Here is a 15,731-nt window from a genome sequence, read left to right as displayed (position 1 = left end):
GGCATGATGGCCTCCTGCATCTTTATAGTCCCTCACGCAAGGCTACACATGCGTCCGCTTCAAGAATGCTTGGCACGCCAGTGGAACCAGGCTCAGGGACAGCTGAAAGACCTAGTGTTGGTGACCGGTCGTGCACACAACTCTCTGCATTGGTGGAACACACAAAACCTTTGCAAGGGACGACCGTTCCAGGAGCCTGTACCACAAGTGGTGCTGACAGCGGACGCATCTCTCCAGGGCTGGGGGGCTCATGTCCTCGATTATACTGTGCAGGGATTGTGGACCACACAGCAAAAGCGGTTGCACATCAACCTCCTGGAATTGATGGCAATCTTCATGGCGATGAAGGCATTCAAGTTGCATCTCTGCAACAAAGTCGTGCTTATACGGACGGACAACATGACTGCAATGTATTACATTCAGAAGCAGGGAGGGACACACTCTCCACAATTGTCACACTTAGCACAGTGCATGTGGAAGTGGGCAATTCAGAGGAACATGTTCCTCATGACGGAACACCTCCCAGGCAGTGACAACCAGATGGCGGATCTGCTCAGCAGACACAGCCATCAGATGCACGAGTGGGAGTTACATCCATCAGTGCTCCAACCATATTTCCAGCAGTGGGGTCATCCAGAGATAGACTTATTCGCCACACAAGAAAACGCAAAATGCCCCACCTTCGCCGCCAGGTTCCCACACCCGCAGTCTCAGGGCAATGCGATATGGATGAACTGGTCGAACAAATTTGCGTACGCCTTTCCTCCAGCACCACTCATACCGCTGGTGGCGCAAATTGAGGCAGCACTCAATAACACTCATCCTGGTTGCTCCAATGTGGGCACGGCAGGCCTAGTACACCACGTTCCTGGAACTTTCAGTGGTGCCCCACCAGCGTCTAAAACTCACACCCAGTCTCCTCACTCAGAGCCATGGCGACATTCAGCACCCAAATCCACAACAGTTGAGCCTTGCAATCTGGCTGCTGAGGTCATAGAGTTTGGCTATCTAAACCTGCCCCCTGACTGTATGGACATCATCAAGGAGGCTAGACGGCCTACCACCAGGGCATGCTATGCGGCAAAATGGAAGTGTTTTGTCATCTACTGTTCCAATACTAACATTAATCCACTGGATGCTTCCACGCAAAACATCATATGTTACTTGCTACACCTATACAGATGCAATCTAGCGTATAGTTCCATCAGGATACACTTGGCTGCAATAGCCGCTTATCTTCAAAATAGACAGCACCTCTCCCTTTTCAGAGTGCCGGCCATTAAAGCTTTTATGGAAGGACTCAAAAGGGTCATTCCTCCAAGACACCCGCCTTCGCCTGTCTGGAACCTCAACATAGTCCTCACCAGGCTCATGGGTCCACCATTTGAACCTCTTCACTCTTGTGAGATACAATTTCTCACATGGAAGGTGGCTTTCCTGGTGGCGATCACATCGCTCAGACGGGTTAGTGACCTGCAAGCCCTCACTATTCAGGAGCCTTTCATTCAGATTCATGCTAATAGGGTGGTGCTGCGTACCAACCCTAAATTTATGCCCAAGGTGGTGTCACAGTTCCACCTTAACCAAACTATTGAACTACCAGTATTTTTCCCAAATCCTGAGTCAGTAGGTGACAGAGCACTACACACACTAGATGTTAAAAGGGCTCTCCTGTATTACATAGACAGGACTAAAGATTTCAGAAAAACTAAACAACTGTTTGTTGCCTTCTCTCCACAGCACAAAGGCAACCCAATTTCAAAGTCAGGTATAGCCAGATGGATTGTTAAGTGCATACAGATCTGTTATCAAAAGGCTAAACGCACATTAACAGTTCCCCCAAGAGCGCATTCCACATGCAAGTTAGGGGCATCCATGTCTTTCCTAGGTAACATTCCTCTAGAGGACATATGTAGAGCAGCCACATGGACCACCATACACACATTCACCAAACACTACTGCGTGGATGTACACTCAAAACAGAAAGCTGCTGTAGGTCAAGCTGTTCTAAGAACTCTTTTTCAGACTGCTGCAGCTGGCACGGGCAACCGCCGCTAGGGAGGGTACTACTATTTATTCTATGCATAGATATAAATTCAGCAGCCCACATGCCTCGAACGGAATATGCTACTTACCAGTATGCATCTGTTCTTGGCATGTAGGGCTGCTGACATTTATATCGCCCACCCTCCTCCCCGGTGCCTGTCGCAGCTGTAGCACTCAGTATTATTCTCAAGCATGGTCATCACTTACTGTATCATACTCCATCTCTGCCACAATGGCGAAAAACAATCTGAGCATGGAGGGGATGCCCATGCGCACTGTAGTCCAGGGGAGGAGCCACCTATCTCGTGATACTTCGAAGACTCTTCCAGGACAACAATGTGCAATCATCCGGACCCAACACTAGGCGGCGATCTATGCATAGATATAAATGTCAGCAGCCCTACATGCCAAGAACAGATGCATACTGGTAAGTAGCATATTCCTTTCAGTTTGCAGTGCTTTCCTTAGTGCTAATCAACATCCCTAGGATGTTGAAATGAAGGTGATGGTTGTTGCCCATCTTTGGAGATTGGGAATAACAGTTTTCCCCTATCTTGATGACTGGTTGTTGAAGAAGCAGTCGCCACAGTCAGTCATAGGCCACCTTCAGATGACAATGAACAGTTTGACATCTTTGGGTGTCTCAACAATTGCCCATAAGTCACTCCTGGTTGCTTCTAGGACATTTCCTTTTATTGTAGCTGGTCTGGATTCAGTGCATTTCTCTGCATTTCCTCCCTTGCATCAACAAGGGCTCTTGACCTGCTGGCCTCATGCATCCTGCTTGTATACTTTGCTAGGTAGAAAATGCAGATTTTGCAGTGGGCCCATCACCAATGAAACATGTCAGAAGCCATCCAGGTTTCAGAGGACGCTGCACAAGATCTAAAGTGGTGGCTGCTTGACCGCAATCTAACCAAAACACACCCCTCCTTCTTTCCTGCCCAGAGCTTACAGTAGGAATGGATGTGTCCCTGCTGGGCTGGAAAGGGTCATCTTAGAGAGGAGGAGATCTTAGGACCCACATAAATCTATTGGATCTGTGGGCCATCCACCTGGAGTTGAATATCTTCCTGTGTTTATCAAGGGAGGGTTGATACCGATTCCCACACAAAAGTCCTCTGCCATGTGGTACTGCAACAAGTGGAGTGGGGTCTGGGTCCTATGTCTGGAGGCATTGCACTTCTGGAGTTTGCTGGAACACCAGGACTTCTTCCTGATTGTGAACCAGCTGGTGGGATCTTTAAACGGTGGGTCAGATGAGCTCAGGTAGCGACGCCATGCAGGTCACGATTGGCGTTGTATCCCTTGATGACACTGGATGCCTTCTGACAATGGGGAGAGCCCTGGCTGGATCTTTTCTCCACCATCAAGAATGTGCTTTGGAGTTCCCAGGAATGCTCTCTCTAGGTAACAAATACAAGCTAGAGTGGAGCACAGGACTTGTGTACACCTTTCTGCCCCCGCCCCTCCTGCTAAGAGTTCTGAAAAAGATGAGGTACATCTCGGCCAAAGTCCTCCTAATGGTTTTGGGTTGGGTCAGGAGCGTGTGGTACCCGGAACATCTGCGCATGAGCGTCTGGTGTCAGATCAAGCTACCACTTTGGGAGCATCTTTTGTCTCAGCAGCATTGCAGGGTTCTGTATCCACTTCTGTGCAATCAACACCTCCATGCATGGAGATTGAGCAGCAGCAATAGACAGCGTTCGATCACCTCCTGAGGTTGTGGATGTCCGGTTGTGCTACTGTACAGAATCTGCTTATGCAAAGCGCTGGGACAGAGTTGTGGCCTGGTGTGGACTCCGCCACGTGGACCACTTAGAAGCCAAACTGTCAGATAGTTTGTTGTTTGTTTAATCTCTGGCCCAGAAATGTCTTGCAGCTCGGACAATTAAAAGTAATTTGTCAGTTCTTTTGGCCTTCTTGAGTTTGCTGGTCCAGCCGTCCTTGTATACAGCATCTGTTGGGATGTAGTCTATTAAAGGTTTGACACACACATTCCCTCTTAAATGGTTTATGATGTCACATTGGGATCTTAATTTGGTCCTGACATTCCTTATGTATACCTTCTTCGAGCCAATGCACAGCTGCTTGTTGTGCCTAGTGACTCTCAAAACCATCGTCCTCATTGCAATCCCTTCAGCATATCATGTGAGTGAGCTCCAGTTTCTCTCATGCAGCCTCACCAAACCACCTTTATTCCAGACAAACTGGTGTGAAGACCAGGACTACCGTTTTGCCTATGGTTGTTTCATGATGGGCAAGACATCACCCTGCCAATGTATCTGGCCCCACCTCACCTCTCAGAAGAGGATGAGAGACTCCATTGGTTGACTCCAAAAAGAACTTTACGGTTCTACATTTTTTTGCACCAAAGAACACCATGTGGACAATCAGTTTTTTGTGGGGATCTCAAAGGCAAAGAAAGGCAGGGCGGTGCAGTATCTGACTTTGTGAATGTGGCTAGCCCTTTGCATTAAGATCAGCTATGCAATGGCCAAGAAGCTGCCTTCGGAAGGACTGAAGACTCATTCCACCAATGCTGCTACCACTGCATTTACACGCTGCATCCTCTTCCTTGACATCTACCAGGCCACGACGTGGGCATCAGTAAACTTGTTCAAACGCACTACTGCCTTTGCAGCCAAGACATTTTGCCTATTCGGTCCTAACAGACTTTTTTGGTCTGAGCCCACTACACAGACCTTCCATCTTAGGGAGGCACTGCTTTGATATATATTCTAAAGGTGAGTAATCTGGGGTTAGACATATTTATCAGAAGAACAAGTTACTTACCTTTAGTAACGCTCTTTTTGGTGGATACTCTACATGCAGAATCCTCACTGCCCGCCTACTTTGCCGTTCTGTTGAGTGGTCTCTTTTTGCCATCTAAAAAGGTCTCAAATTATAGATCTGCACACTGGTACCTCCAATTGTTGGGGGCTCTTTGTCTGAGGACAATCGAATAGTCAAGCAAGAAGGCAACAGAGGCCTTCAGAGGTGGCACCTATAAGCAGCTTTTGTCCATAATTTCTAGGGCAGAACAAATTTAACACACAGCTGTACAGCATTACCTAGCGGTGTGCAGGAGCACTACTGTGAAAACCTCGGAAGCCAGAGAAATATTCTAAAGGTGGGATGTAGGAAATTCATCAATCTGCATGGGCATCCTTGATTTTATGCATTTTGTTGGACTATATTTTTTTGCTGCCTTAGAACTTTGTGCACTGTTAGCCCTGCTAAACATGTTTAAAGTGTTTGTGCTCCCCCTTTAAAAATAGTTACATTGGCGTATCCTTGATTAACATATTTAACTTGTCTATATGTTCCTAGTATATGGTGCAGAAAATGTACCCATGGCCTGGAAGTTAAATGCCATCCACAGAGTGGGCCTGGGAAACATGGCTTCAGGCCTGCAATGAGTAGCCTGACTGTTGCAGTGTAAAACCTGCAGTGGGATCTGTCAAAATAACCCTTTTTGAAAGGCAAAGACATCCCTTTTAAATAATATTAAGTTACACATATGTACGCCTTGTAGCTCACAAAGCAGGGTGCATGGTACTTAAAAGTGGGACGTGTAGAAAATCCGTTTTACTATGTCCCTACAATGACAAGGCTATAAAAGCTATTTTTAATGTGGCAGACCTTGCTGTCCTATACAAAAACACAGAATACATATTCAAATATAAAGGTTTGGTTTCAGATAGAAAAAAAAATGATTTGCTCTGTTTAATAATTACCAAACTCCCATTCAATGGCTGTTGCATTGTAAATAATTATTTAGGGAATGTAACTTTTCAAAATGTACCTTTCCCTTGCCTGAAGCTCCTGGAGGATAATATACATTATCTATCCAGCGGCTGTCACTCTAGTACTTGACCTTATTGAGGTGTGAAAACTGCTCCCTGAGCAGGGACAATGGCTTGGGAGTAGTGAGGTGCCTTCAACTCCTGGCATGAATACCAGTTCGGCTGGGCGCAGGAACTTGATTAACTTCAAAGGGGTCTGTCCTGTAAATTGTCAGGCGACACCTTGAAAGGCCCAGCCTTGTTCCCATTGTTAGCTGGAACCAAACTCAGTTGGAGGGAAGCTACCCTGAGAACTGGTTTTGAATGGCCACAAGAGAGGGAACTGCTCATATTCTGGCCACACTTCTGGGTGGATACACAGGCTCTGCATAAACAAGGGTAGGATTACACCATTTTGGATTTTGCACTGTGAGATTGTTTGCAGAAAGGCAAACATTAACTGCTACAAAATTGGATAGGGTTGCCACTTTGAACTTTTAACCCATTGGTTATGGAAGCACCACGAGTCACCTCCACCCTGTTACTATTGCCAAAAATAAATGTGACACCCCAAGTCACCATCCTCGGAACTTTTTCTGGACCTGCGGAAGATCAGAAGTGTAATGGATTCTACATTGTTATGACTGTTATGTCAATTTCTGGCTTTACCTTTGGCTTGCCATTGGTACCTGGTATAGTCTGCTGTGCTCCTGCTTACCCTGTTCGGTGTGTGGCCTGGTCTTTCTTGTTTGGTATATATGTCCATTACCCTATATACCCAATGGTGATGGCCTTTTATTTGTGCTCTCATTTTAGCTTAGCCTGTGGTATCCCTGCTATGCTGAGTAATACCGATGACTTAAATCCTTGGCATTCCTGCTGCTACCTTAAGATCCCGTCTGGCTTTCTTTCTATATGTCAGTCCCTATTCCTGGTGTGTTGCTTGCTATCCTGGGGGCTTCTTTGTCTTCCTTGGCTCATCTTTTGCCTCTTGGAGTCCGCTATTGTGGACGTCCATTCCTTTGGAATCCTTTTCCTATCAGGGTACTGGTTGTGCCTTCTGCCGTAATTCAGTAGGTGTTTTCTTGGGTTGCTTTTGTGCTGCTTCTTGCCACTGTGTTGTCCTTCTGAGTGTGTTTTGTTGGCCTTCTGAATTCGGTACCCCATGTTGTCCCTTCTGAATGTTTTCCGTCAGTGGTCACGTCACCCCTTTGTTGGAAGACCTTCATGATGTAAACTTGGACAAGAAGTTGATGAGGAGATAATACTTTGCTAATCGATAATCTAGTCTTTCTAATTGATTGTCACAGTCCTTGTAATGAGTCCTCATGATCTTACAGTTTCCCTCATGGTCTGTTAGGCTACTTTTGTAGTTAACATATGTGGATTCTAGGAAGAAATAGTCCTTTATATGCACATCTAAAGGAGAAGAAGTTTAAATATTTTCTTTTTAAGTAGGCAGTAGGATGCCTGTCTCTAGGGAGTGAACTATGACGTGGAGCAAGATCAAGAGTAAAGGGTTACGGCTAAGTAATCAAACCTATGTACAGCTTAACAAACACTGAGCTATTTAATTGTCAACTATAAATAATGTTGTGTGGTTATTGCTGCATCACAAGGTTAAACAGAAGGTGAAGGAACATTAATGCACCAATGCAGTTGATCTGCTGGTTAGATTGATGTTGCAACTATACAGTCTTAAAAATGTTCAAATAGCATTCAATTAGACAGAAGGTTCATTTTCTTTGCGGGGGAATCATTGATGTTTGATTGTATAAGATTGCAATCAATCACACATTTTTGGTGATTTGTGTTAATTGGTTTATTGAATGGTAGTGTGTTACTATACATTCAGGGCTAGCTTTACTTTGGTTTTCCTAAGTTGGTACTGTTGTTTTTGACTGCTGTCCCTTAGGTTACTAAGCGAAAAGTCTCAAGAGGGTGATATTGTGCCACAGAATTTCATTCGCTTTCTCTATCTAATTTAAAGTTTTCATCACGCTGGCAAGCGTTTGTAAGGAGAGCTCGCAAGCAGTGATTCCCTGGGGCCTAATCCCCTGTTGTAGTTCTGATTGTGGTTACCATGGCTGTGATCCTGCTATAGTACAGAATGGACTGCTTTGTAAAATAACAACATACCCTTTTAGTCCCATCATGAGCGCTTTGGGATGCTGGTAGGGTATAGTGTAGGTGCTTGATTGCTAATATATTGTATTACCTAAAGACTAAAACTGTTGTAAGATGTGTTGACTACGTATACTACCTATTTGGACACTTTCTCACAAATCCAGTGTTTGTAAATAAGCCCTTCCGTTTAATTGCAGTGTCTTCTATGAAGACTGGTCATTTATGATGGATGAAGAACGATCCAGCATGCTTCCTGTCATGGCAGCAGGTAAGACTTTAACTTTTAAGACCGAAAGAATTGTACAATTTATCTTAGCATAGACATTATAGAGCTGTGGTGTGCATTGCTCAATATGTGACATGTATTAATCAAATTAAAATAACTGAATGATTATATGACCAAATGGTTGCAGAAGTAATGGGTGACTAATGTGAACTATATATTTTGAATTATGTGTAGTTCGTCAATAATACTTTGAAAAAGACTTTGTGAGAACGCAGTTTCAAGGACTATACATCTGAAAAACAAAATAGACAGGTGTTTTAAAGGTTGGGCTAGGGATGGGGTTATGTTTAGGATTGTGGTAAAATTATTTACTCTCAAATATAGTTCATTGGATTCCATCAGAAGATCTGCATTTTTCACTGGGTGAAAACATGTTAGAATTCACCACAAGTCCTAAACTTAGTATCGTAGCTACATAAATGATCAATAGTGTGACAAGAATCTGTTATCATGCTTTTTATGTGCTCCTTCTTGTGACTGTCAAAATGTAGCATTCACTAGGATGCATTTGAAGGGAAGAAAAATGGCAGAGCCTTATCACAAGCAAGCATTTGCAATCCAGTCGCTCTCGCCTTTGGGCCCTTATATGTATTTCGCTATGCAGCAAATTAGCTGCATCAAGAAAGTTAAATAGAGGCAGTTGCCATAAAAAATAAATAAAAATCCTCAACAGAAAGCAGTTCTGGTATTTTACTGACCTCTACTGGTCGTTATCTATCAAAACAGTTAAATAGAGGCAGCTAAACAGAAAAAAAGGCCCTAAGCGGAAGCAGACAAGTCCTAGGGCTGATCTCCAGAGCCCACAAAGAACATACACATAAAAGTATTTACTAATATTTAAGTATATACTAAAGTATATACAAGAGGTCTCGAATGCTCGACCTAAAAACAGGTATGCTTCTTGTTACCTTCCATCTAACTAATAAATATCACACCATCTAAAAAACAATTTTCTGAATTTCTCCCCATGATGTACTGATTTACAATAGCAATGTTATCCGTGGGAGGGCGGAAACTCCCAATTACACATTGACTGGGGTGGTATAGGGCCCTCAGCTTCACCTGGTCCCTCTGAATCCCACGTGGCCAGTAACTACTTGGGAGTGGTGCCTTCCATGGAAAATATAGCCTCACAGTCTGCCTTAACGTGTTACAGTGGCCATTACATGGCCATTACATGCACACTTTAGCATTATAGGCCCGAACCCATGAAGGCCTAATGTCCTAATTAAACAAGCAGTCTTCTGGGGGACATAGGGGGCTTTAATCCACCTGTGAGTCCGAAGCTTCAGTGCCTTTTACAGCAACTGCTGTGTGTGCGCCTGACAGTTCCAGCAGTGTCAGCAGGGCCATGGTGGTAACTACAAGGATCAAACATGCATGGCACATCCTGTGAAATGAAGGAAAAGTCAGCCTTGTTCTCATTCTGCACAGCCAAACTGTGAGAGAGAGATGAGCTGAGGAGAATTTGCCCCCTTTCTCTTTCCGCCGCCCTGGTGACACTGCAAGCTATGGGAGGAGTGAAGATTTTCTCTGTGCTCTCATCCACTGCCTCTCATTCATCTGCACAATCCACATATCTTGGTGAGGCCGGAGAACATGAGGGCTTCTGCCTGCAGATTAAAATTTTGTAAAGCTGGCAGCAGAAGGGGAGAGTTTATAGCCTGCTGACAGTAAACCCTGCTTGCTATAGGCCCACTGCTGTCAACATTACAATTCTTTAATTCATAGCCTGCGACATGCCCTCTTCCCTGATCCTCTTTAGGATATGTGCATCTAGTCTTTCCCTCTTCCACCTTCTGTGGTGTAGATTGTCACTGAAAAGAGAGGGAGGGGAATTTTCCACAGCTCCTTTGTCTCCTTAGGCGCTGCCAAACAGAGAAAAGTAATTCGACAGACAAAGGCTCCTGATGAGTTGGGGACAGCTTCAACCTCAGTAGCCGTAATTACCTGTCACCACCCGGTTTGGTGATCCCAGTATCCATAGAGGGTGGAGTAGGCTGTTGAAGTTGAAGCACTGAGTCGTGGAGCTCTCTGAAGAAGCGGACATCCATGTTGTGGCTGTTAGAAACTTTTAATTTGCTAAAAACTATTGATTAACTTAGGTATGCTTAAACTAGCATAACTAGGCCTCACCAGACTTCATTTCCAGCATGTTTATTTTAGGTGTACGAGCATTCCATGTGCACGTGTCTTTCTCTGTCAGGAAATCTATTAAAATACAGCTTCAGCATGGTCTCTGTTTCTTTGTTAAAAAAATGTATAATAATGTGTTCTGCTCACCAGAGGGAAGGATGTTTTTTCTGTTACAACTTTAAGGTCACTTAGCTGAATTCTACTGGCAGTGGAACTAGCTATTGTATTCTAGTGTTTCATAAAGTAGGATTTCATCTCAATTAAATATGTATAACTTTAACAAATGAGATGCTTTAGGAAGTAGAATTTTCTAGTTGTGTAGTACCAACTAATACATTTGCCCCAGTATTGGAACTTTCATAGATTCCCATGCTTTGTATCATTCCCCGTCGTGGGAATGGGAGCCTCGGTAGTATAAAAACCATAGAAACAAAAGAGAAACCTAGGCCTAGGCCTCATCTCATTTTGTATCCTATCACCCTCTTTTTGTAAAAAGAGACCAAACTTTTGCCAGGACCAATCAGAGCAGCCTCACCCTCTAGAACCTTCCTGAGAGAGCTCAGAGCCTCAGATTTTTCTACCGCACGTTGTGCTAGGGAGTCTCCACTGAGCTCTGCTCAGTTTTTCTACTACTTTCTGGTTATTTCTTCAATTTTTCTTCACAACATCGAGATGTCTGATAAGGAGAAGAAGGCCTTGTTCAGGCCCTGTGCCTCTTGTGGGAAAAAACGCCTGTTTGTGGAAGTTAAGCATGAGAATTGTATTTATTGCTTATATCCAGACCACAAGGCCACAGAATGCAAGATCTGCAGGACCTTCTCGAACAAGACCCTTCGTGACAGGGAAGGTCGCCTGTTAACCTGGCTACAGAAAATGAAGACTCGCAAGGAGGTGATCTCGTCGGATGAGGAGGATTCCACATCTTTTGCTTCTTCTCACAGATCAAGGAAGAGGGGTAGGTCTCCCCCTGCTGCTTCTACATCTGAGCCCCCTCTTCAAGCCTCTCACAAGATCTCTGATAGGTCTGAGAAGGCTGGTCCCCTTCAATCTCCTCACGGAAGTGAAAAGGAGAGGCAGGGACAGGCTGCTGGAGGTGTTACAGCATTAAAGGACAAAAAGGAGGGTGTTCTCCCTTCTCCTCCGTCCAAAAAGAGTAAATCCAGTGACAAACACTCTGCTGTCACTTCAGGATCTGGACAGGACAGAAAACAGCGTCCGTCGACGACGAAAACACCAGGTACGTCGACGACGGTTACTTCTGTCAAAGTTCCCGCTGTTTCTGTTCCGCCGTCGACGGGATCGTCGGCGGCGGCTTTTTCGACGACGACTTCGTCGACGTTCAAGGTCCCGAGTTCGTCGATGCTGACGTCTTCCACGTCGACGACGACGACGAGCAAACTGCTGTCGACGGCCGCGTCGACGACGAGGACTACGTCGACGACGACCACCACTTCAACGTCGACGATGATGATAATGACGACGAGTTCGTCTACGAGACCGTCGACGATGGGGTCGACGACGAAGATTGGGTCGACGAAGGCGATGGTACCGTCGACGATTCCGCTGACGCCTCCGTCGACGACGGCTGCTCTGGCGACGACGACACCGTCGACGAGACCGTCGACGGGTCAAAAGTTAGTTTTTCCAATTCAGAAGATGAAAATTACGCCGGAGATGACTTCTCCGCGACGAGTTTCTTCACATCCTCCGAATATGCTGCTGGATGATGAATCGGACGAGGATGACGCGGGGGAGGATGATTATCATAATTATGGTCCTGCCTATAGTCCTTCGGAATTGCATGTCAAGATGCAGGAGACGGACACGGAAGAGTATGGTGAGCAGGCAGGTGGCCAGCAGTTACATCCATATGTCCAGGATGAGCGACGCACACCGGTCTTGGGACCTCTTCGCTTATTTCGGACTTGCAAATGATGCTTCAGGATTATCGTCAACGGTTTCCGTCGGAAATGCCTGGACAGTCTGCATTTCCTCCACCCCAAATCCAGCCACAAGTGCAGCCAACTATTACTGTTCCAGTGGTGTCCTCTTCACCACCGCCGGTGGCACCTTTGGTGCGGGTCCGTACACCAGACCCCTTACCAGTTCAGTCGGTCCATCAAGATACCTCTTCGGATGAAGAAGTGATGCAGGTGGATCCTTTAGTTGATCCGTTACAGGACCCAGACTTGGATCAGGGGGACAGTGGACCACAAGATCCGGACGCCTCGGGTTGTGACACGTCCGTCTCCCCCCCCGGTGGATATCGGGGGTTTTCACCATCTCATGGAGCGGGCAGCAAAAAGGTTTGGCCTACCTATTTCAAGAGAGGAATCGGAATGTTTCCTTTATGACTTTAAAGAACAATACCGGAGGTCTGTCAAGTCTATTCCCATCATTGAGCATGTATGGGAGGAGGGCATGAAGATCATGCAGAGTCCAGCCACGGTGATTCCAGTGCTCCCCAGGCTGGAAAAGAAATATAGGGCTCCGGATGGCAGTCCAGCGTGCCTTCTTGGTCAGCCGATGCCTGACTCAGTCATCTCTCAGGCGGCCCAAAGCAAGTCGAAGAACCCGTCCACACCGTTGACTACACCCCCGGACAAGGACGGCAGACGTCTAGATAACGTTGGATAACGGTTTTCCTCCATGGCCAGCTTGCTAGTTAGAGCGGCGAATGCTCTTGCCATCTTAGGCCGTTACGACCGCCAGATGTGGTGCGACATGGAACCCTTCGTGGAGCTATTACCAGATCCCACAAGGGAAGAAGCCAAGAAGGTGCTTACAGAAGGGCAGAAGTCTTCTGCAGAAGTGATTGATTGCAATGGACATTGCTTCCACGGCGTTTCGAGCCTTGGCAGGCTCCGCTGTGCTACGGCGCCAGGGTTTGTGGAAGGCCACCTGGTTTCGTCAAGAGGTTCAGAACAGAATCCTAGATCTCCCATTTGATGCGGAGATGCTGTTCGGGAAACATGTGGACGATACCCTGCAGAATATAAAGAAAGACACGGACACGGCAAAGTCCTTGGGGTCACTCACCTATCGCAAGGTCCCCTTTAGGGGCGCACGAGGTAGAGGATTTGCATCTTACAGAGGAAACCAGCAAAGATATTCCTCACAGTCTTCCCAGCCCTATAAACCCCAATACTCAAATCAGCGACAGGGGCAATCGGCGTCTTTCTCTCGCCACCCTCCGCGGGCCGTCAACATCGACAAGGTCGTGACAACGCCAAACGACAATAGCGGCCTCCCGGCTCTACCTACTGTTCCTCCCCTCCCAATCACATCGGTGGGGGGCAGGATATCCCTTTGTCTGGACAGTTGGAAGTCAATAACATCGGACCAGTGGGTCCTCAATATCGTAGAGAGTGGCCATACGTTGGAGTTCCACAACCTTCCTCCAACACGAGCTCCGGACGCCAGCTGCACGGGACATCTAGGATTACTCCGTCTAGAAGCCAATCAATTGTTCCTCAAAGGAGCGATAGAACCGGTTCCTCTCTCTCAGAGGGGCCGGGGATTCTATTCGAGATTCTTCCTGGTGCGGAAGACTGCAGAAACTTGGCGTCCCATTCTAGACCTTCGGGAGCTCAACACCTATCTCGTAAAGCTCTCGTTCAGGATGGTCACTCTCCAGGAAATTCTTCCTCTCTTGAATCCAGGCGACTACTTGGCGTCGCTGGATTTAGAAGACGCGTATTTCCATATTCCGATACACCCAGCTCACAGACAATACCTTCGCTTTACAGTGGGAATGAGCCATTTCCAGTTCAAAGTGCTTCCGTTCGGCCTTCGGCCGGCACCAAGAGTGTTCACCAAGGTGTTGGCACCGGTGGCAGCTTTTCTTCGGCGACGATCTCTAGAGGTTTTTCCTTACTTGGACGACTGGCTCGTCAAGGCGCCATCCTTCCAGGAAACCTCTCAGGCAGTTTCTACTTGCATCCATTTGTTCCGTTGCCTGGGTCTTCAGTTGAACGAACGCAAGTCAGTCCTGCTGCCCTCCAGAACGGCCAGATTCCTGGGATCCGTGTTGGACACCACGCAATGTACTGCTCGTCCCTCGGAGGAGCGACAGCAAAAGTTGATGGTTTCTGCTCGACTACTCTGCCGCAAACGATTCCTATCGGTCCGCCAATACAAATCCCTTCTCGGGTCGATGTCATCCTGCATACCATTGGTACCACATTGCAGGATGCAAATGCGTCCTCTGCAGGAGGAGCTGGACAAGCAATGGCGCCAGGCAGAGGGGTCGTTCAACGACAAGGTGGTGGTGACAGCAGCGATGAGAAAGGCGAGCGAATGGTGGCTTCTAAAGAGCAATATCGCCCAAGGTCTGACATTCAGGAGTTCACCTTCACCCATGGTAGTGACCACAGACGCTTCACTGGAGGGTTGGGGTGCAGTTCTCCGAAAGCTTCAAGTCAGTGGCCACTGGAGTCCAGGACAGCGCCAGTGCCATATCAATTTCCTGGAACTGACGGCCATTCGGTTGGCCTTGCAAGCTTTTCTGCCCAGAGTTCGCAACCATTCAGTGCTGGTCCGGACGGACAATACGACGGCCATGCACTATGTCAACAAACAAGGGGGTACCAAATCACAGACTCTGTCCACAGAAGCTCAACGGATTTGGGATTTTGCAATTCTAAACAACATCACTCTGAGAGCCGAGCACCTGGCGGGAACTCTCAATGTCAAGGCGGATGCCTTGAGTCGACAGACAGAAGTGACTCACGAGTGGGAGTTGAATCAATCAATTCTAGACAAGGTGTTCTCGGTTTGGGGGACGCCAGCCATCGACCTCTTTGCTTCACCGGAGAACGCCAAATGCTGGTTCTACGCAAGCAAAGTTCACCATCAGGGGTCCCTGGGGAACGCTCTTTCGATGGCTTGGTACAGCGCATTCTTTTACGCTTTTCCTCCAATTCCCCTCATTCCTCGAGTTCTCAAGAAAATGAAGGCAGAACCCTGCAAAATTATTCTAATTGCTCCAGCATGGCCCAGACAATTCTGGTACACGGAGCTTCTGAGGCTCTCCCAGGCTCCTCCAATTCAGTTGAAACCCATTCCGTCCCTTTTGTCCAGGAGTCAGGGGCAGGTTTACCATCCGGACCCGAGATCGCTCCACTTGACGGCGTGGCTCCTGAACACAGAGAATTCAGTCATCTGACACTATCTCAGGAATGCAGAGAGGTCTTGGCTCAAGCCCGAGCACCAAGTACCAATAAGACTTACATGGCGAAATGGAAGAGATTCTGCTTGTGGTGTCAACGGGAAGGTCTCCATCCTTACACTTCCCAACCGCATCAATTGTTGCCATATTTACTGTCTCTGGCCAAATCTGGCTTGGC

At 46.9% G+C, this 15,731-nt stretch overlaps 1 protein-coding gene across 2 annotated transcripts in view; it reads left to right on the top strand.

Moving 5' to 3' along the window:
* Positions 1–15,731, top strand: part of SNX29 (sorting nexin 29) — a 1,714,757-nt gene that overhangs the window by 177,099 nt on the left and 1,521,927 nt on the right. For both annotated transcript variants that reach the window (XM_078663166.1, XM_078663167.1), the window contains exon 6: positions 8,159–8,229. In XM_078663166.1, coding sequence (XP_078519292.1) covers positions 8,159–8,229 — 71 coding nt within the window. The remainder of the gene's footprint in view (positions 1–8,158; positions 8,230–15,731) is intronic.

The sequence above is a fragment of the Lissotriton helveticus genome, chromosome 10, assembly GCF_964261635.1.
Source record: "Lissotriton helveticus chromosome 10, aLisHel1.1, whole genome shotgun sequence".
Taxonomy (NCBI): domain Eukaryota; kingdom Metazoa; phylum Chordata; class Amphibia; order Caudata; family Salamandridae; genus Lissotriton; species Lissotriton helveticus.
This window is presented reverse-complemented; position numbering and strand designations above follow the sequence as displayed.